Source organism: Caretta caretta, chromosome 5 (genome assembly GCF_965140235.1).
Source record: "Caretta caretta isolate rCarCar2 chromosome 5, rCarCar1.hap1, whole genome shotgun sequence".
Taxonomy (NCBI): Eukaryota; Metazoa; Chordata; order Testudines; family Cheloniidae; genus Caretta; species Caretta caretta.
In genome coordinates this window covers 58,538,448-58,561,607 of record NC_134210.1, presented here as the reverse complement: position 1 = coordinate 58,561,607, position 23,160 = coordinate 58,538,448, and the positions used below count along the sequence as shown (strand labels likewise).

General features: G+C 37.8%; 1 protein-coding gene across 6 annotated transcripts in view; it reads right to left on the bottom strand.

Moving 5' to 3' along the window:
* ADGRV1 (adhesion G protein-coupled receptor V1) overlaps window positions 1-23,160 on the bottom strand; it is a 416,951-nt gene that overhangs the window by 323,057 nt on the left and 70,734 nt on the right. For all 6 annotated transcript variants that reach the window (XM_075128570.1, XM_075128569.1, XM_075128566.1 and 3 more), the window contains 12 exons: window positions 20,735-20,915; window positions 19,427-19,629; window positions 17,642-17,771; window positions 15,351-15,431; window positions 13,316-13,455; window positions 11,797-12,406; window positions 10,597-10,812; window positions 8,110-8,325; window positions 6,433-6,677; window positions 4,406-4,587; window positions 2,819-3,630; window positions 1,014-1,223 (listed from right to left, as the gene is read on the bottom strand). In XM_075128570.1, coding sequence (XP_074984671.1) covers window positions 1,014-1,223; window positions 2,819-3,630; window positions 4,406-4,587; window positions 6,433-6,677; window positions 8,110-8,325; window positions 10,597-10,812; window positions 11,797-12,406; window positions 13,316-13,455; window positions 15,351-15,431; window positions 17,642-17,771; window positions 19,427-19,629; window positions 20,735-20,915 — 3,226 coding nt within the window. The remainder of the gene's footprint in view (window positions 1-1,013; window positions 1,224-2,818; window positions 3,631-4,405; window positions 4,588-6,432; window positions 6,678-8,109; window positions 8,326-10,596; window positions 10,813-11,796; window positions 12,407-13,315; window positions 13,456-15,350; window positions 15,432-17,641; window positions 17,772-19,426; window positions 19,630-20,734; window positions 20,916-23,160) is intronic.

The window sequence follows — 23,160 nt, the reverse complement described above, 5'->3', positions numbered from 1 at the left end:
TTTTCAAAGAGTTATGATGTCCTTTCATGTATAGCAATTATCATATTTGGTTTACAAAGATCAATTGAGAATTTTTTTTTCCAACAAAAAAGTACAATCTACACATTCTCTGGGAAATGAACGTCTGTTTTGTTTAGTTTGTCTTGACAGACTGCTCATCAAATTTTAGAGGAATATGATGCTGTAGCTCTTTTAGATTCAAGCAAAAGACAAACCAAAGCAATCACCATATAAAAATACAGCAAACCTTTAGACCAAACATGCAATGTGCCCCTTTAAGGCACTAACAGAAAAACATTTTGTCCAATTCAAACTCTTACAGTTCTTCTTGAATGTCCACATGACACTATTTTAAGCCTGACAGAGACAAGACAGGACTGATACACCCCAAATCAGTGGCCACAGTCAAAACACAAGTGGTAATTCACCCACCAGCAGGGCAATGAGGGAATGAGAAAAAGATGTGCTAACGCTTAACAAGGTCCCAATATCTTTTTAGTAGTGTCTTTCAGAATATTTAAAGCAGGTGAGAATCATTAACATATTCTATTCTATTATATCAGAAGTTATACATAAGACCACTGCTAGATATGCATAAGTACCTATATAATATGAAGTCAAAAGGGGTTGTATCCAGGTGCAGAATTTGGCACTAAATGAATATAAGGGGGAAAGTTAAAAAGGGGCTAGTAGGTGTTAAAACTAGAGTGACAAGATGTGAGCTTCAGAAAGCAAATGGGAAGTACTGCTGAAGTTATATAGCATGTTTTGAACCCAATCTCTCTCTATCCAGTCAATGGGTTTTCTGAGTCTTATATTTGAAAGACATCTAAACTACAATGGAACACATGAAGGGTAGCTAGATAGTCCTTTGCATATACTCAGTGGTTCTCTGATTACTTTTACCAACACAATTAAATGGACAAACAATGTAAGTCCTCATTAAGAGAAAGTATGAATAAAGAAGTTGATCGCAAATGGAGTTAGTGAGGTCAACATAAAGAGGAACCCACCTTCATGACCAATAACAGATCTTGAGGCTGTCTGAAAGCTAATAACTCCTGCCACATTGTCATTAGCCAGAATAACCACAGTGACAGTGTCTGAGCTAGGAAGAATACGACTTCCTCCTTCAGTGTGGGTCAGGCTGATTATAATATTTTCATTATCCTCTGGCTCTGGATCATCTAAAATGGTCAATGTGACCATCTTTTTAGTTTCACCTGTAAGGAAAAATAGAAGAAAATATAGGTATCAAAGCCATAACAAATGGCATACTGGATAGCCATCTGTCTCGGATGGTTTAGACACCACAAATTCTGCATCTTGGCAGAAGGGGTTGACTAGATGACCTTGCAGTCCCTTGTAACCCTATGATTCTACACTTTCAAAGGGGGCTTAATCATCCTCTTTGTTAGGAAATACTTAAAAATATATAAATTATGTAAATCTATAGCACTGCAACAACTATTCAACGTACCATGTCAATTATAACAAACAGCCTTCAAACAGGAAATAATTAACTTTTGAGTGCGCGGAACACTTTAATCACTCAGTATTTGCTTCAGCTTTCTAACTCTATTTGGAAAAGGGGAGAGCTGTTCTTGTAAAAGAAAACAACAGTGCATCCTTTTCTCTCTAATGAACTGAATTTGAATAGTCTTACCAAGTCGGAGTTTAAATAACAACCTAAATGCTATATATATAGGGGTGTACACATATATACACATACACTCTCTTGTATGAATTGAATTTGAATAGACCAACTCAGGGTTTGCATTCAGCAATCCTCTCATCCCACAAGCCTTTCACATGGACTTGGTATCTACCTTCCATGTTACCCAATCAGACCAATATAACTAGAAAACTGTACTAGTCAACCAGTTCCCAAAAAAACACTGAAATCTCCAATACAATCCTATTGTTCAATGTATGTGAAATACTTAAGTATGTTTTAGGGTTATGAACATACTTGGTCACAAAATACATATTTCTTACCCTACTGTCTTTTTAATTCCTTTTTTAATCTGTTTTGTATGAATCTTTTTTATAAAGTACCAACAAAATTATATCTCAGTGTCAGAATTAGCATTGCTGGTCATTAGTTGGAGTATGATGACTCATCAACATAAATGACATAGTAAAAAAGTGTATATTACACTCCCTTCAGTTGCTTGTAAATGACCTCTCTCTATCATTCATCAAAATGATGTATGTGTCATGCTGCATTGCATATAAGCAATGTCTGCCAGTTACTTATTTGTCTCACTTGTAAATTCTTAGGTATGCTTTCTTTGTTGTGAAATTAATGAAATCTTTTTAAATTAAAAAGATACTTTCATTTCAAGAACACAGCTAATTGGGGAAGCGGGGGCAGCCATCTTAAAAGGTTGGCTTTTTAAAGATTAGTTTTTGCATTGAAGGATGAAAAAAAAAAAACACCTTTGTGCCTCATCCTGATCTCACTTACACTGGTACAACTACTGCCTTCAGTGGAGTTATTCAGTGTAAATGAGATGAAAACTAGAGCAGTGCAAAGTTCTCTGAAGGACCCAGTCATGTTTACAAATTTTACTATTACATTTATATATATATATTTTATTACAGGAAATTGTATCTTGAGGCTCATGCTGATGAGCTGCTAAATATCATAATATGCTTGAGAATGTACATCTATCACACAACAGAGTGTATTCCAGAAGGCACAGCCTAGTAATAAATTGACACCCAGGTTTAAAACTCAAGAAATCTACTTATCTAGCTCCCTCTACTTTTCTCCATCTAGAAAGGGAAAAAATGAATGTAAACCTTGCCTCACCTTCAGCAAACACCAGAATCTCACCACCACCTACAAAATCCAAGTTTTGGGTAGCTGTTCCACCAATCACACTCCATTCCACTGTCACCTGTCCCAGGCTGCCTTCTGTTCTGTGTATCATAAGCTGCACATTGGTCTGAAGACGTTCTTCAACTTCCACATATAGACCTTTCTCTGTTGCATTGAGATTTACACAGTAGATCACAAACACTCCAAAGGCATCTCCATTCATCGTTATGACAACTGTGGAGGTATTTGGCTTTCCTATCATTGGCTGGTTTTTTAAGCTGGCTGAGGTGTTCATCAGTTCAACCTTCAAAAGGGATACAGTAAACTTCTCATCCAACTCTGGCAAATTGTCAGGAAGTACGGTAACTGTGAGATTTGCAAACTGTTCCCCTTCCAGCATTATGGCCCATTGACCTGTAACTGATTCATAGTCACTGCCAGCAATGGCTTGTGCACCAAAAAGAGAGGACACACTGGTGACATTTTTCTTGTAGGTCCAGAATCCTGAGTTATTGGTTACTTGGCTGATCCATGATGTCAGCCAAAAACACAAAGGAAACCCAGAGGCACTAGAGAATGTAAAGGCGAAACATGCTTGTTCTTTTAGGCACTGAATTGCACAGGTGTGTAATGGATCACTTGCTGTTGAGACATTCACTTTAGTCCTTGACAGCTGGTTAGGAATTCCTTGCACAGGAAATTCATAGTAGGACAGCATATCTTGGCCTTGCTCTATTGCAAGAGCTACTACATCAACCTCAGAAGTACTGTAGAACACCTGCAGTTCACCAAATCTTCCCTCACTAAAGGATGTGGTGATGGATAAGACAGTCATATTAATAAGTGAAGACAGTTTTTCTTACATCTGTAGGCCTCTACATTAAGAAGAGTGACCTGAATACAAGTTATCAGCCTTTTCAAAATTGTTCAGTGGTTTCAAACAATCTAAACACCATTCAAAATCCATCCTCTCTGAAGCTGCTACTAGAATAATTTAGCTGTGGCCCTGTGTGGAAGGCACCTCTGATTATTTATAGTATGTGTTATGGTTAATCATACATAGCTGAAACAATGCAGATTACTCCCCTTGCAACCTGCTAGCTATGCCAGATGGCCAAGGAGAGAAGCCAGAGCTGTCCTGCCCTGTCCTCTCTCTCCTTCCATTTATTCATAGGAGGTCATATCACAGAAGTAATGCCTGCTCTCCCTCCCCCATGCCTGAGTCATGATATAGACAGCTTCTACACAGCCATATTTAGCCTTGCCCTCTCTTATCCTCTGTCTAGACTCCTGGGAGCAGGGAACGCTCTAGCCCTAAATGTTTATAAGAATTAATAAGACAAATTTAAAAAGACGTTTCTTTCTAAATGTTTCTGATAAAGAGACATATGTGGTTTAAACTAAAAGAGCATAAATATAGAAGCCAAAGATTACTCTGATTAGATGACAAGTTAAACTGTACAAGAAGGAAATCAGAACAAAATTTAAAATGAGAAAAAGCCCATGGAGTTGTAATTTCGGTAAAGACACAGGAGAAGGACCACGAATACTTACACAAAAAACAAACATTAAACAAACCTTCTCTTGACAGTTATGTTTGCAAATGAACTTCTTTCCAGTGGCTCCTGAATTCGGTACAAGGCATGATGAAAACAGACTGTTCCATAAGGATTATCATTGGCAGGTATTATAATATTTGCCATGCCATCTAACCCAATAGCACCTCCATTCGAGGCCTGGGTTAATTGCACATGGATAACCTAAAAATATAATTAGACTTTCCTTAATAACATTATATTGCGAAACCAAGATAAATCATTTAGGGCCAGCTAGGTTTGAACTATTGGCTCCCATTGGTGAGCAGTAATAAGTAGCCTAAGTAGCCCTATTGACTGCAGTGGGATTACTCATGCAAGGAACTGTTCATTAATAACACCAAAAGGTTCATGATATAGCCCTTCATGTTTCTAAAATGTTTGGATTTAAAGGGCTGTTTAAGGCTACATGTTAAACAGCAAACCATACAGATTAAAAGACTAACACAGAAGTGTTCTGGGTGAGCAGTGAGTTGCACAGCTTCAATTATTACTGAATCAATTTAAGTCATGTTCCTACACTCCTATCTACCCATTAAAATTTGGGGAATCCCATTTTTGGGATTCTGCTGGCTTCCCTATAGTCATTCCAGCATTCCACCACAGTAAGTGACAAAGTAAAAGATAGAGTTATTACTCTACAGTATCATAAATAGCATTGCTATAACTACAGAAGGTATATGCCATCGATATATTATCAAGGGATATGAGAAGCTATTATCCCTGAAACACATAACACGCACTGCTTAAGATGCAGTGAAGATTTCTTCTCCCCACTGCTAAGAAGTACAACTGTCATGGATATACTCCATAACCAAAATTCATACTACCTGTAAAACATGATCTACACTAGTGGAAATTTCTACTATAACAGCCCTTTTGATGTAGTCTGAACACCCATGGTCAGTTAGATTTTACAGGCGTGTAGAAATCCCATCAACTGGTCATGAAGATTTTAGTGCATGAAAAACGTTCGTGCATTTGTTTGCATGCAAAAAGTTTCATGCTCACAAAAAGCCCTAGAACTTATTTATTACATTCCTTATCATACCCACTGTTGCATGACACAAACTATAGGCAATTTTGTAGAGCAAACAGTTCTCTATTTAATTAAAAATAGGGAAGATACTCTGAAAGAGTCTAAACATAGCCACAGAATTGAGAGTGCTTGTTTTAATTAGCTTAATCATTTATTTTAACATCATGGTGGTGTAAACCAAACCAGATAGAAAACTGTTTTTGGTTTCAGGATTATTTTCATTCCTTTATTTAAAAAAAAATACTGAAATACTATATTTTCCTCAGGCTCATGACCAGGATAGTTCAGAAGAACTAAAACTTATGAAAAAATAGGAAACTCTTTCAAAACTCCATACCAAGTCAGACACAAAACATAAATTACTCAAATGTGCACACTTAAATATGAAAGCACTTTCCCTCTTAGTTACACTATACAATCTTTAGTAACATGTTTGATCATATTGTAATAATTTCTCTCCCACCCCTGTAGCACTGTTTCTCTCTAGATTATATAATTGTCTATGTACAGCCCTTGTGTAAACCAGTGCAACACCACTGACTTCAGTTTTGCCTTACCATGGGTCAGATTTAACCACTGCAATTCATCCATATTGTAACCAGGTGTTTAGTTTTATTTCCCATACATATTGCAATATAATTCTAGGATGTTCAGCTAGATAATGAATCAGGTTCAATGTATCTATCTCTAGTAAACCAAACCTAAGAAAAAGATTACACTGCTTAGATAGTCTCATTTATTCACAGATTTATTGAATCTTATAGAAGAATATCAGCAGCAAGGATCAAAGAATAAATACTAATTAATGTATCTGAAAATTGTTTTATAATTTTCCAGAACAGTATTTTCAGCTTGATTTCCCTTTCTTTTGAATAAAATCTCTTGGTTTCTAACCCATCACTATATGAAACAGAGATACCAAACATTTCTGGACAGTGTCATTCCAGATAGGGTCTAGATGTTCAACTCACCTCTTGGATTTCTGGATCATCATCAGCCAGGATCTCTAACAACAGCGTCTGAATGGTTTCCCCAGGGGCAAAGGTAACATTACCAGAGATAACACGCAAGTCACCCGTAGCAAGCTGTCCATTAATGGTGGCAATCCACTGAATGGTAACATTGCCAAGTGTCCCAGCATTACGGATTACTGGCAAATTTACCATTATCGAATTGAACTCTGGCTCTTCCACAGTGAGTTCATTGACCTGAAAAACTGAAGTACATGGTAGAGAAACTTATTTCCTCATCACTAACACTGAGGCTTAAGGAATCAAACAAATTCCTCATTAAAATTCTTTGTTCATTTTGCTGAAACCATTTGCAGTATATACACTTTGCAAAATTAAACTACTTTTATTTTATTTTATTTGACATGAGATTATAATTGGTGTTTGTGAAATGGAGGTGCTAAGTCTACTAGCTTTGCCTATATATAGTTCAGGTAAGTGATGGGTAAACTCCCACACATGATCAGGAACCTTTCACTACATGTTTACTAAGAACTGGAAGAGAAAGACACTAAGAGCCACCTCTAATCACCTTTCCCAGCAAGAGAATAGAGACAGCAATCAGACAGATCTAATCTAAATATTTCACACCAAAAATGTTTTCTCAAAAATGTTTTTTTCCCCAAAAATCAGAGATTTTTCACAAAAATTGGGGGTTTTACTATGTCCTTTTTTAAAAAGAAACAAAACAAAAATTGTAGCCATTTTTCATTATTTTAGATCACAATTTTTCTGTCTTTTCCTCTTTTGCCACTAAAATATGGAAACAAAAAACAAAGAAGGAAAGAGGAAAAAAGGCAGAACACAAGGAAAAGTCAAAATGCCAAAAAATGAACATTTTTGTTCCAAAAAATTTAAAAACAAATTTTCATACAAAATTTCAAATGAGCATAAACTTTGTTCTTTTTCTAAACCTGCAGAATGAAAATTATGCTGAATTTTTTCCCACACAATTTCCCCCCATTTCTCTCAATCAGTTCTACTGTAAAGATAGCACATGAGGTGGGAAAAAATTCCATGGAAAACAGTAATACATAACTTCCACTATATATGTGATTTTTTCAACTCCCAGTTGTTTAAACATTATATTGGTTTACTATTTAGTAACGCAGTAGACTGGATGGCTTACGGGGTTAGTGATGGCACACAGTTTTCATTTCTAGGTCACCGGTTTAAATCCACCCCAGGTTCACGGTGAGGTGTGCTGATCAAAAAACAAAACAAAACAGGATTTCTAACCTGCTGGAAATTCTGGACATTTGTTTTTGTCCCAAATGGGATAAAAACTAAAAATATCAAAGTTTTTCCATGGAATTTCAAAAAATTTCCATTAGGTTATATCGAAACATTCTCATTTTAATTGAAATGAAACGTTTCGTTTTGGCTTGGTTCAACATTAAACAGAGTTCCACTGAGCCTCATGGGGCCTCATGGGAGCTGTAATTAGAGTGCCTCCTGCACCCATTCTCTCCTCAGGGCCAGGCTCCCTGGCCAGCGTGTATTTTCCACAATACACAGTGATGGCACAGCTAAGAGGGAGACCATGGCACACCCTGGAAGATATAGTACATCCACAACATGTCTACACAGATTTGTTAAAGAAGAAAAAGTAAAGACATTCAAATGGGTCCAATTTACCAAAAGATCCAAATGGATCATCAGAGGCCTCAATGGTAATGACTGATTGAGTCAATGCTCCAAGCAAGGCTCCTCCTGTTGTGTGATTCAGCAGCTGCACATGAAAGATTTCTTCATCTTCAGGGTTGATATCATTAATGATATAAATTGGCACCGCTTTACTGGTTTCCCCTTCTAGTAAGACAACATCTGATGAGGCTACACTGTAGTCTTCACCTGTGCATAGAAAAACGATGTTGCTACCTCAGGAAATGTTTTAAACACAATTCCTACATGCTGTTATTCCTATCGTGGTTGCATGCAGCACCCAATAAAACTCCTTTCTCTGCAATCCCAAACAATACAGTAACTTTGCTTTTCTAGTGTCAGTTGGAGTCTGTGGCTTGGACAGCAGAGAAATGGTTGAGGCTCAGCTTGGACAAGATAGAGATTATACTGGTAAATGGGGGAAACATTTGGAGACAGTGGCTGGTGTTGTCCAATCCCATTATTGAATGGGATATGCCCACTCTATCAAAGGGGTTTCCAGTCTGGGGTTGTGTCTGCATTGCCAACTGCTCTTGGAGTTCCAGGTGCACTGGTGACCAGAAGCACCTTCTTCCAAGTGGAGTTAGCTAACAGATTGCAACCATTTGCTTGCTCAAGTAAGAATGACCACACTGTGAAAACACCATTCAAGCTATACAGAATGATTGGTTTAGCAGAGTGATTAGATTAGCATCTGATGAGTTGCTGTAATTGAAGCTGCTACATCCCCATTACCCACTGAATTATTACCTTATGCTTCAGCAGCACTCTGTCCCGCCTACACACACACACACACACACACACACACTCACCTCCAGATCAGCTAGCTCAAGCTTAAACTAACACTTAACTTGAGCTGGAATCTTGTGTGTGTGGACCCTAGGTTGGGGCAACACTTGAGTTATAGCTTTGAGCTAATATTGCAATGAAGACAAGTCCTTAGCAATAATATAACTATAATGTTTACATAAAAGATGACGATCAACTTAAAAATCCACATGGAATTATTTTCCCTAGTACTGTTACAAGTAACATCAGAGTTTACTACAGCTGAAAGAGAGTAAAGAGAACATATTTCTCCAATAAGAAAAGGAGTACTTGTGGCACCTTAGAGACTAACCAATTTATTTGAGCATGAGCTTTCGTGAGCTACAGCGAAGTGAGCTGTAGCTCACGAAAGCTCATGCTCAAATAAATTGGTTAGTCTCTAAGGTGCCACAAGTACTCCTTTTCTTTTTGCGAATACAGACTAACACGGCTGTTCCTCTGAAACCTATTTCTCCAATGTTTCACTTTCTTTGTCTTGTTTTCTTAGTTTAATGGGATTATTCATGTGAATAAAAGTTTGCAGGATCAAGGTCCAAGTTAAACAGTTTCCATTGTCTCTTTGGATTTTTCAGACAACACCAGGAGAGATTACCAGTTTTTAAAATAGTAAAATGTGGATCTATAAAAGCCCAAAATGGGAAGGTGATCTTAATCCTGAAACTGCTTTTAACTCATTTATTTAAATTGGGCTTGACTCTAAAATGACAATGCCCCTTTCATAAAGCAGTTGTGTATTACTGACAGTCATATAAACCATATATCCACTAATAGTTTCTTTAATAATTGCTATTAACTAAAATGCTATTTATTTCTGCTGGCATACAGCACAGGGCCTATGTTCTTTATTACTCTTTACTACTCAAGTAAGCGCCTCATTACTCCTGTTGATTTTCCTTGCTAGAGAATATACCGGAGAGGGAGAGGAATTATTTAAGCTCAGTACCAATGTGGACACAAGAACAAATGGATATAAACTGGCCACCAGGAAGTTTAGACTTGAAATCAGACGAAGGTTTCTAACCATCAGAGGAGTGAAGTTTTGGAATAGCCTTCCAAGGGAAGCAGTGGGGGGCAAAAGATCTATCTGGCTTTAAGATTAAACTCGATAAGTTTATGGAGGAGATGGTATGATGGGATAACATGGTTTTGGTAATTAAATATTCATGGTAAATAGGCCCAATGGCCTGTGATGGGATATTAGATGGGGTGGGATCTGAGTTACCCAGGAAAGAATTTTCTGTAGTATCTGGCTGGTGAATCTTGCCCATATGGTCAGGGTTTAGCTGATCGCCATATTTGGGGTCGGGAAGGAATTTTCCTCCAGGGCAGATTGGAAGAGGCCCTGGAGGTTTTTCACCTTCCTCTGTAGCACTGGGCACGGGTCACTTGCTGGAGGATTCTCTGCTCCTTGAAGTCTTTAAACCACAATTTGAGGACTTCAATAGCTCAGACATAGGTGAGAGGTTTTTCGCTGGAGTGGGTCGGTGAAATTCTGTGGCCTGCGTTGTGCAGGCGGTCAGACTAGATGATCATAATGGTCCTTTCTGACCTTAGTATCTATGAATCTATATGCTATGTATTGGATTGCAACCTTGACACAGTATGTGTATTTTTACAATTCTCTTTTCTTACCAGCTGTTGCAGTTATTGGCACAGCTTTAAACTTCACAGAAACATCTGCAAATATTCCTCCTGCTCTGGTCACATTGATGATCGGTCCAATGTAGTTTTCAGCAACTCGCACAGCTGGAGTGGAGAGCTGAAGTGTTCCAAAAGCATCATCATTGGCATTGATAATTATATGAGCTACTGTATCACCCTTAGGTCCAAGGCGAGGAGAATTCATAACTGAAATACAACAGGAACTTGGTAAGAGAGAGTCTGGGATCTTTATTGTATACCTACAGGAGACCTCAGAAACTTAAGTGAGTTTCATGGTATCTTATCAGTTACTACCATTCTTCAACAAAACTAGTTTACTGAAAGTATTCATAGTTGGACAGAGTACACTTCACAACCTCACTTAATAAAAGTTTTTAGAAGTTTATCGAAATTACAACATAACAATAAATCCTGAACTGCACAGCTTGATATCTTACTGCAGGAGTTTTCTATCACAGCCTCTGAAGTGGTATACATGATCAGCCTATTTCTCAAAAAGGTGGGACAGTGCCAAATCATTACTTATTCATTCATTTCTCTATCGGGTCTGTAGCAATCACACTACAGTCTCTATCAGAGTATTATTTCTGTGGTTCTTATGATGAAATATATATAACTGTTCACTCTCCCCACAGAGATATATTTGAAGCTTTCCTGATTATCAAGAATGAGTAGGAGAGTTAATTAGACAAGCTTGGGAACTGTGAAGGGCAAATCAGTCTATGGTCTCCCAAATATCACTGAATGGCTGATCAGCATGCATTTTCTATATTTAAAAGAAACAGGCAAAAGTTCATGAAGTAGCAAAGTATAAGGTCAGCATGCAATATAATTTCTAATTGGTCATTTCACTATGCTATGCTTCTCAAGAATAATGAGATTGATCAACAGAACCTCGTGCTCACAGCCAACCTTGTAATTTACATGGCCAGAGAGGCCTCAGTTAAAATAATACAAAAAGGGACAAGAAATACAATCATATTGTTTTCAGTGGCATCCTGACAAAGGAATATTTTAAGGTAATACACTGCCAGAACACCAAACGTAACACAGAGATCTCTTAAATGAATACATTTTGAGGTAGGAAAGCAAACTATAATTTGATCAGTTAAATTTTACTGCAATTACCAAGTCTCTAAAATGCATACAATTTATGTGTAAAGCACTTACTTGGTCTATCCTGCACTCTTTCCATCAAAGCAATATTGAGTAGCTCCACAAACACAGATTCTGATCTCTCTGGATCCTTATCATCTAAAATAGGAAGAGTTATCCTAGCCTCACTTTTATTGGCTCTGAAGATCACAAATCCAAAAATGGGTATATAGTCTCTTTCCTGTGTTGCTCTGGCAATATCTGATTTCAGATAGGGTGACTTTTCATCATCACCCACGGATCTGTATGTTACCATGACTGTACCCAGGAGACCACTTAATCGTACTATTGTTAGGGTGATGTTTTTGGTTTCTTCCTCAACTTTGATTGGTCTATTTTTCTCAGAAAAGATGAAAATTCCATATGGATCATCATTAGCTAGAACAGTTAATGTAGCATTAGTACGAATTCCAAGACGACCACTGGAAACATTGATGATCAAAACAGAAAACATCTTATCCAGTTCAGGATACTCATCAGGTGAGACTTGCACTGTTATGTTTGCTCTTCTTTGCCCTATATCAAAAGTTATATTGCCATAGGTGGAGATCAGATCTTCAGTAGGATCACAGACTATGATCCACTGCAAAGTGACACAGGACAAGGCCCCCTGATTTCGGACAACCTAAAGCACAAAATGTGAAAATTTAAATATTTTTGTACTACAAAGGGGAGGAAAAAGGATATTTCTCAAAATCCCAATCTATTGAAAGACTTGTAAAATTGTGACATGATGGGTTAAATATGAATCCCTATTGCAAATCTATAACCATTACTGCCTCAGCTAGGCTGCATTCCCATCTTCTGTATTTGTCAGCCTCTCTTTTAATATTTATGTAAGAAAATAATTTATACCATCAACAATTCTGTTTCTTTAATAAGAGATTAGTATAGTAGAACCTCGAGATACAAACACCAGAGTTACGAACTGACCGGTCAATCATACACCTCATTTGGAACTTGAAGTACACAATCAGGCAGCAGCAGATACACACACATACAAAAAGCAAATGCAGTACAGTATTGTGTTAAACATAAACTACTAAAAAAATAAAGGGAACGTTAAAAAAAATGACAAGGTAAGAAAACTGTTTCTGTGCTTGTTTCATTTAAATTAAGATGGTTAAAAGTAGCATTTTTCTTCTGCATAATGAAGTTTCAAAGATGTATTAAGTCAATGTTCAGTTGTAAACTTATGAAAGAACAACCATAATGTTTTGTTCAGAGTTATGAACATTTCAGAGTTAAGAACAACCTCCAGTCCCGAGGTATTTGTAACTTTGAGGTTCTACTCTACCTAATATTTGAGTGGACGATAAAATTCTATTTTTAAAATATCTGTTAACTAATATCATAAATTTAACCTTATAAATTTGACAGTAATTTATTAACTAAGCATTGTGAAAAGAATGTACAGTTTGTTCAAGTTACAACCACAAGTCTACAACCCTTAATAAAGGATCACAGAAACCCTAATGAAAGAAATAATAGACAAGCATTGTGTAGCAACAGATGAAAAGCGAAGTGTAGTGACCTGAAGCACAATTACACTGTCTCCATCCTCAGGTTCTGTCCCACTGACCAAGAGCGATTCAGCGCTGAACTCAAACACACCATGAGCATCATCAGAGGCATCAATGGTCACTATGATGTGGGATGCTATTCCCAGGCTGGCTGTAGGTACAAATTCCAAGAAAGCTGAATTAGTTTTTCAGTATCTTCAGTTACACTAAATCAAAAGCTAAAAGAAGAAGTGTACTATGGGAACAATGAACAGAATATTTTCTGCATGAATGCTTCCTAATTGGAGGTAAACGCTATATCTAAGCATTTTATGCCCACAGAAGAGTTTGCTCAGTTTTATAACTCTACTCCTTCCATTAACAAATTGAGATTATTGGAAATGCACTAAAAAATTCAATGCAATTAAATCCGGATGTGATAATGCATTTGTTTTAGTCAGGGTCTTATTTTTTCAACTACATTATAAAGGCAAAGAATGAGATTTTTTCAGTAAATTAGGAGATTTAAACACAAAACTATCAGTAAAATTAATGGAGTTGTGTCTAAATCACCTAGTCATCTTTGAAAATCTTTTGATGATTTTGTGTGCATACTCATAAAAATCGTCTTGCTATTTCTTGGATGACAATTTTACAAAGAAAGTATTCTGGTTCTAAAATTACTGGAGACTATTAGGACCCAGTTACAAAACTGTATGTGTAACATCACACAACTACCTTGCATGCACAGTTATAACCATTATGCACAGAACTCATATCTAAACATGCAAATGGCCATTTTTACATCTAACTGGCCATATGTGTGCACTAATGACCTAATGTGTATACCCAACTATGACAGTTGCATGTGCAAGTTAAACATGCAATTGTATATATACTGATGATTGCATATTTAAAAAATCATTCCTTTATTGGCTTGAATAGGAATGTTTAAACAGTGATGTTAAAAAAACCCCCACACATCAATATGGAATTATGATCTCTAGTTTCAGTACTGCAGTGCTGGCCACCCATTCTGCTGGAATGGAAATGGAAATGTAGGGTGACTGAGAACCGAGGGACCAGAGTTCTGAAGCACAGTTAATGAAAATACACAGTGAAAGTAGTAAAGAGTTAAAGGGAAGGTGTTATCACAGAGGGATTTGGGAGAGAAGGGGGGCAGAAAGAGAACTGTGATACTGTACAAAGCCAGTAGTTAGGTCATCTGAGAAACCCTTTCAGAAGAAGGAAGAGAAAAATAAATCCTATATACAACAGGGAGCCCCATTAAGTATGTGTATACACACACACACATATATTTGAGGGGGGAAATTCAAAGCCAGAGATGAATAAAGTGGTTTGTACTTTTTGGCTTGGATAAGTTTAGTGTAGTTTGGATGCTTCTCTAAACTTCTTGGGTCTGCAAAACAGGGTTGGAAGTCTCACACGAACAGGATATTTTGGCTTCTAGGGAGACTGGAAATTCTCCAAGAATAGACCCTGCTTGTTTACTGTATTTCTACACTTCTGCTTCTGGACTGAACCAGGCAACACAGACATGCATACACATGAAAAATTGTGGGAAAAAGCATTCAAAACTTTTTCAATCTTCAAAAAAACGGACAACATTTTTCAGGTTTGGCTTCATTATGTGGTTCAAATTAATTATTTTTTGTAAAGTTTGAACACAAGTTATGTCAGGCATGAGTCAAAATATCAAAGCAGGGCAATTTTTTAATTACCTGCAATTTAACGGATTTTCTGCATGTTTTGCTTATAGAGCAAATGCAGCAATATTCAGCCAAACCAATTTTCCAAGTCAAATTCATAAAGGAACAAAACAAAGGGATTTACAAGGAATTTGGATTCAAGCTTAACTATACGGAAGCTCCTACTTTCTACAGAATAAATAATTATGCTGATAGTCATTGAAATTCAGCTTATGTTGAAATGCATAGAGAGGGAGAGAGAGAGATAATTCAGTTATAACCAATCCAAATGAGTGAGGACTAGGGTGAGATATTTCAGTAATGAATTAAGAAACAAAGGATAGACCATGATGCTTACCATGTTGATGGACAGCAGGCAGGAAGAACTCCAAGTCCCCGTCACCACTACCACTCCCATCATTTCTAAAGAGTTCAGCAACTTCAAGAGGACACACAAAGACACACAATACACATATATACATTTATAACACAGAGAAGACAGAAAGCACTTTAAACATTTTTAGACAAAAGGAAAAAATAGGGGAATATTCCTGCAAAGCATCCAATTTGGCTTTGAAAGCATACATGTTCTCTGATCAAAGCCAGAAATAGCATACACAGCACATTAATTTTATATATTTAAAATGATCACGCTGAAGGTAATTATGAGGAAATCAATTTTGACAATTAGCCATTAAGGGTTTGATGACTGATAATAAGAGCTATTGTGAAATGGTGCCCAGTATTTTAGGTGGTATAGCATAAAGGAAGTTTGTAAGACAGGACTTCAAGCTGTAAACAAAAAGGAGATCACAAACTGTGGTGTAGGTTTGTAACTGATAAGTAGAATTAAAAAGGAATAGAATTAATGATGACATGACTGACTAGTTGCTACTGTTTCCTCAGAAAAAAGAACGAGGAGTACTTGTGGCACCTTAGAGACTAACAAATTTATTTAAGCAGAAGCTTTCGTGAGCTACAGCTCACTTCATCGGATGCATGCAGTGGAAAATACAGTAGAAACATATATATATATATATATATATATATACACACAGAGAACATGAAAAGATGGGTGTTTCCATACACACTATAATGTAATGAGAGTGATCACTTAAGGTGAGCTATTATCAGCCGGAGAAAAAAACCTTTTGTAGTGATAATCAGGATGTCCCATTTCCAACAGTTGACAAGAAGGTGAGAGTGACAGTGTGTGTGTGGGGGAAATAAGCATGGGGAAATATACACTGTTACTCTCACCTTCTTGTCAACTGTTGGAAATGGGACATCCTGATTATCACTACAAAAGGTTTTTTTCTCCGGCTGATAATAGCTCACCTTAAGTGATCACTCTCATTACATTATAGTGTGTATGGAAACACCCATCTTTTCATGTTCTCTGTGTGTATATATATATATATATATATATTCCTGCTGTATTTTCCACTGCATGCATCCAATGAAGTGGGTTTTAGCCCATGAAAGTTTATGCTCAAATAAATTTGTTAGTCTCTAAGGTGCCACAAGTACTCCTCGTTCTTTTTGCTAATACAGACTAACACGGCTACCACTCTAAAACCTGTTTCCTCAGAGAGTATGTTTATGTTTGTTGTGCTGTTAACAAAAGGACAAAAGGAAATGTCCAGGACATTCTTCAGAATCCATACAGTTTATTGGATGGTAGTTACTTTGGGTGTATGCACTCAGAGATATTGGAGGAGGAACAAGGAGGTTTGTAGTAGAAGGTGTCTGTCTGTTGGAGCTTTAAACTAAGGTTAGCTGAAAATCTGTCAAATCTGTTTTTCGATAAAAAAAGTTTGGTTGTCAACTACACAAATTTTTTCATGGTGCATCATGGGAGATGTAGGTTCATACAGAGAGCTTTCTTCATAGAACAAAATGAGAGCATAAAGGTATCCGAACTACAACCCCATAAAGCACTGCAACAGCATTTCAAACATGCTGGTCTGGGTGAGTCAGGTGGAGGAAGCAGAGAAACTTGGAGCTGATTGGGGAAAGCACCTTCTAGTATAAGTTTCCCTGAGCTTCTCACAGATCCTTCAGTTTATCAAACAACTGTCCATCAAGTGTCTACAGCAGCATAGTCCCTTCAGCCAACCATGTAGCCTTTTACTACTATAACCAATTTGAATAAACTATGGGCCAAATTCATCTCTTATGTGATTTCTCTAACTTCAAGTAAGTGTCAGAAGGGATTAATCTGACTCTGTTTGACTAATGTTAATTATTATTTTTAATATATTTTTAAACTGTTGAACTGAGATAGATGATTTTTCATGTACCTGTTAATACTTTTTTATCATTCTAATTCTCATCATCAAGCAAAAAAGCTATATTAAAAGAAAATAAAAAGCACTTATTTAGGTGACCTAATTAATGCACAGCAATAATCCAGTTGATTAATAGCATTCAACCAGTCCAAGTTTCTCTGAGGTATGGCTGTTTTCTGCAATGAAATTAATGAATTAACTGAAGATTTGCTAAAAAAAATTGAACTTAAGTCTTTCTTTTTGAAAAAATTTCCAACCATGGAAGATTAACCTTCTAAGCAGTATTTAAGTATATAAGCCCTCAGTGCCTAAAATAGGTTGTGCATATGTAGGCAACGAGTTGATGTGTGAGTCTTACCTCCTCCCTCTGGGTTCAGTAGCTCAACCTTAAAAGCTTTTTCCAGTTCAGGGACAGAATTATCTGTGATGTTAACAGTAATATACTTGTATCTTTCTCCTGGCTGAAATTCCAAAGTGCCTGCAATACTCTGAAATATAAAAAAGTTCTTTATGGTTTTGTTCAAGTCTATTCATTGTATCAGTATGAACTCACTGCAGCAAAAAAGACTTCCATTCTGCTATTGGAAAATTTTGCTATTTATACAACCAATTATTTTTTTCCTTTTTGTCTGCATCTTAAAGTTGCACATAATTCTCTTGCACCTTCATTACAAGAAAGAGTTAGACTCAAATTCATAGTTGTGAGCACCTAAGTGCACTTTCGTGTGTGTTCAACTTAGTCAAGTCAATCTAGATGTAGTCACATAAATTGGGTTTTCACCTGGGTACGCTTACCTGTGTAAATGAAAGTTGGGCAAAATGCAGTTTCAGCGGACCTGAAACTATTTGCAAATTTGTGTCAAGTACGCCAAATTTTTCAACTGAACCAAAAATCGAAATGATTCAGAAGTGTCAAAATGAAAAGTTTTGTTTCAGCATGATTCAATTTTTCATTTCAATTTTGAGCATTTTAGCAAAAGCAAAGGAAGACTAGATTCACAAAACAAATCAAGGAAGAAAAAGAGGTAATGGTACTGCCTTCCTTATAACTTTTAATCGACTGATGAGGGCACACGGATGAGAGGTGGAAGATCTGGGTTCAATCCCACCCCGCCCTGTTGTGGGGAATGGATTTGAACTTAGGTTTCCCAAATTTCATGAGAGTGCCATAGCCACTGGGATATTATTGTATGGGTCTCTCTTCTTTTTATAAATAATTGTTGGATCAGGGACTTGAACTTGGGTTTTCCACTTCCTAGGTGAATACTCTAACTACCAGGCTATAGGAAGACAGTTCTAGTGTAAATGCAGAACAAACCTGTGTGTGAGCATCAGTGGGTTTGTATTCTCCACTAAGTATGTACAGCATGTACACCCTTGTAGGCTTGCTAATTGTAGGCTAATTATTCTCAGCCTTGAGTGACACTCAATGATTATCAAATATCACCTTAATCTGCTCCATTAGGGTAACTCAAATGTGTGTTAACCTCAAATTATCACTCCTGGGGCAGCAGGAGTTGGGAGCATCCTGGAAGTAATTAGCCTCTATACAACAAGAAAAGGAGTACTTGTGGCACCTTAGAGACTAACCAATTTATTTGAGCATAAGCTTTCGTGAGCTACAGCTCACTTCATCCGATGAAGTGAGCTATAGCTCACGAAAGCTTATGCTCAAATAAATTGGTTAGAGTCTAAGGTGCCACAAGTACTCCTTTTCTTGTTGCGAATACAAACTAACACGGCTGCTACTCTGAAACTTCTATACAACAATAACCAACACCCACTATAGAGAAATACACACCCCACTGACCCAAGACAAGGGAAGTCATAAAATTAGAGGGTTTTGGCAAAACTTTCTGGAAAATCTAAGCTCCATATACGGAAACAAACTAATTTACCACATGAACATGACGACACCGGAATATTTGTTGCTGTTTTTGTACAAGACACGTTATAACTTGAACATTCACCATTCTCATGGTATGATCAATGGGCTAACTGTGAAGTGGTTTGTTTAGTAAGACTCTCTGAACATTTAAAAAAAACCACACAGATGGAAAGAAAGCTCTAATACCTGAGACACACAAGTCTACCTGAATTTGTAAACAAGGATCAGTCATCTATTTCATTCTGTTCCACATACCTGATAGTCTTCAGGACTGAATGCTGTCAGTGACACTGTTTTGTATTCCACCATAACTGTTCCAAGAAGGCCCTGTGCACGAACTACCAATAACCTAATGTGTCCAATTTCCTCCTTAACAGTAATATGGGGCACAGTGGTTGCTGGGAGAATCATTTTATCACGGGGCCAAGGAGGCAACCCCATAGAGAACTGCAGCAAACCTGAGAGATGCAAGAAACAACAATTTACATTTTTACCTGCACTTAGAAAAACCCTTCTATAATGTAATGTGTTTTATGATGTTTAACATTATTATGAAGGGTCTGAAATCAAACATCTGAACACAAACATGGGCACCATTCATGCAGTTTTAAGCATCTCCCAGGAAGTGCTGTGTACCCTCATCTCCCATTGACATGAATAAGCAATATACGCAAGTGAATCTTGACAAAGTACCTGTGCCTCAATGGGAACAGAATGCATTCGGCAGCACTGCATATTACAAGTTCAGGCCTATAATGATTTGATTTGACAGGTTTTTTTTCAGAAACAGCTTGCTTATTCAGGCATTCTCCTCAACAAAACATCTGCTACACTGTTTTATTTATGTACTAGCAAAATAATTACTCAGTCCTTCAAGATACTCTACAAATGTGGACAGTTCTGAGCAAGGCTTTTGTCATCAATCCACTTGCTTAATAGTCACTATTCTTTTTGGCAATGCTAACTTCATCTGCTTAATACAACTTTACAATTTTATATGTAAAAGCATCAGGCTAAATTCTCAGCTGTGCAGGAGTTCAGAAGGGGTGAGGCAAAAGTGACTAATGCAGCTTCTTTCTGTCCAACTCCAGGCTGGCAGGGAGCTGAACTGGCCTCGATGCAAGTCAGAACAGTTCAAGTGCTACTTTAATTTGGATCAGCTTCTAATGTCTCTATAGGGGCCCTTAAGTCAGTGAGGCTCACTGGAGTACAGTGTGCTCTGGCCACTTCTCCTTCTTTCCCAAAACATCCCCTATACTGAAGAGCTGACGTGGTTTTACACACAAAAAACTATACCGGCTCAGGATTTGCCCATTCAAAGGAATCCTCAGTTGCCTGTCTAGGGTATCTGAAAGGTCACACGTTCCATGGGGCTAGACATGACCCATTGTTTAAAAACATTCAGTTTGGGTACATAAACAATGAACTATTGTTTTGGTAAGTGACAAACTTGACAAAGGCGTACTGCGTCCTCAGCTGTCAAGGTTGAGCAATTTCTTCATCTCCTGAGATTAAAGCCAACAAAACTATTTGAAACAAAAATGTGATTTCCATCACTGTTACCATATGGATGGTCACTGGCTTTGATGCTGATATCTGTAGTTTCCGTCTCTGGATCTATGCTTGCTCCACTGGTTGGAGTTGAACCTAGTTTTCCATCTCCAGAAATTGCAGACACTAATGTTACACGGAAATATTCATTAAGCTCAGGAATGTCATCATCAAGAACACGCAAGTTTAAGACCTATAGAAGGAAGAATACACATAGAAATTAAACAAATATAACAGCATAACATAAGTGCAAAATTGTAGCACAATGAGATTTTCAGTAACTGTTATTCAAACTGCACTTAATAATTACATGTATCTAGTTTTATCTGCTATGCAGTTTTTTAAAAGATGTATGCAATATTTTTGATGTTTAGGTAAATCGACCTAATATTTTATAGTAAAACTATTAAGTGCAAACACAAAAGACAGAAATAATATAGGGTACAATTTTCTGAAGTGCCCAAGTAACCTAAATCCCATTTTCAAAAATGACTTAGGACCAGATTTTAAAAAATTATTTAGATGCTAACTCCCACTTAGGCACCACTGAAAATGTCACCAATATTTTACACACAGAGCAACAGTAGTCAATCAGATTAGCTGTATAGGATTTACAGTAATTGTTTAAAAATATCACCAGAGGCTGGTCTCTATCTACATATACTTATATGGCTGTATTCTTCTGCTGGGACCACATAATACTATGAGTATGTTGGGGTCCTGAATTCTAATTCTCTTGCACAAAATATTTAGACCAGCTGATATTATGTTTATGAGCACAATATTTTAAGGGGAAAAAATCCAAAATTAATACATTTAAGATGCTATAGCAGAGTATATTTCTGAATCCTTTACTAGAAACCTGACTACTCAGTTTATAAAAACGTACTTTATAAGAGGCAAATCCTAGGTCAACAGAGAAGAGGGAAGTTATATAACATGAGGTTTTGTCATTTAATTTTTAAAACTAATTTTTGTAAAAGTGACACATTGGGAGCAAAAAAAATGTAACGTTAAAATGTTTCACAATTTTCTTACATTTCCTTTTTTTAACAGATTAAAATAAACATAAACCAAGCAAATAGCTCTTTATTCTGATATTGAAAAATAACTGTAATTTAGTTTGTGCACACTGAAATTAAGTGCTTGATAGATCCCAGCATTTCAAAGAAGCTCTGATTCTCATTAGAAATAGTGATTAATGGAATATTATCTTGTATCTGCTAGTTCAATTTAAATCCAATCCAGACTACAGGCAAAACAAGGTTGCTGCGACAACCTGGCATTTGGGATTGCAGCTCACTAACACAATAGACAAACAACAAAACAATAGGGACACCTGCACAGTAACTGTATATTGCTGTATATAGACTATCAGAATTACTTCAGAGTAGGAGCTCTATATACTACAGTGTATGATAATAACATGTCTCAACTGTGAATGAAATGGAATGGACAAGGATTTGAGGAGTGCCATAATGTTTTCAGATATTACAAGCTTTGGGCCAAATTCTACCCTCAGTTACGTAAACTATTTGGTTAGGACCCGAACCAAAATTCCAATAATAACCACACCACGCCTTTAAGCAGGAGAGAATTTGGCTGGCTGGCTGAATGAAGGGAACAATGCTTTATGGCTGGAGATGGGAGGGGAGAAGAAAACTGCTGCAAAAATAAGGTGACCAGAAGTCCTGCTTTTAAAGGGGTAGTCCCATATTTAAGCCCTCCTGCAGGTATACCGATTTTTTCTTAAAAATGGGCAAACTGTCCCATGTTTCCCCCCACCCCGCCCAATCAGTACTGGTGGATCCTGCTGCTGGCTGGATCCTGGCTCGCCAGCTGCCCGCCCACCAGCGGTGAGTGTAGGGTCCAGTGGCCGACAATGCGGGTGGGTTTGCAAGGCTGATAGCCGCTCCCCCTGCTGGTCCGTCAGTGCAGCCCCAGCAGGGTCCTGCCCTGTCCCATTTCCGGCCGGCGCTGACTGCATGCTGCAGTGGCTGGTGTGTGCAGGCAGGCGCCAGGCAGCGGCTGATTATGTGTCACCTCTGCTGCCCACCCATCACCCTTTAAGTGCTTCCCCTCTCGCTGTCCTCTCCCTGCTTTGCCCCTTTGTCCCTCCCTCCCCTCAGCCCCACTGCTCCTCCATATCTCCCCTGGTGGGGTGTATCTTGTTCCCAGCGCTGTGCAGAGAACCAGCCGCTGGTTGGAGCGCTCAGTTCACCAACAGCCTGTCTGGCAGGCTCCTTCCTTCCCCCACTGCCTCTGGTTGGGCTGGCGCCCCAGGAAAGCCCAAGAGCCTCTGGTCCAGGGCGCTGGCCAGGAGGAGCAGAGCCCTGAATGTGCCAAAGCCCCGCACAGTGCTGGCCCAGGGAAGCCTCTCCTCAGCTCAGCTAAGCTCTGGAGTTGGGGGGGAAAACGATTTCCAGCATGTTCACCCC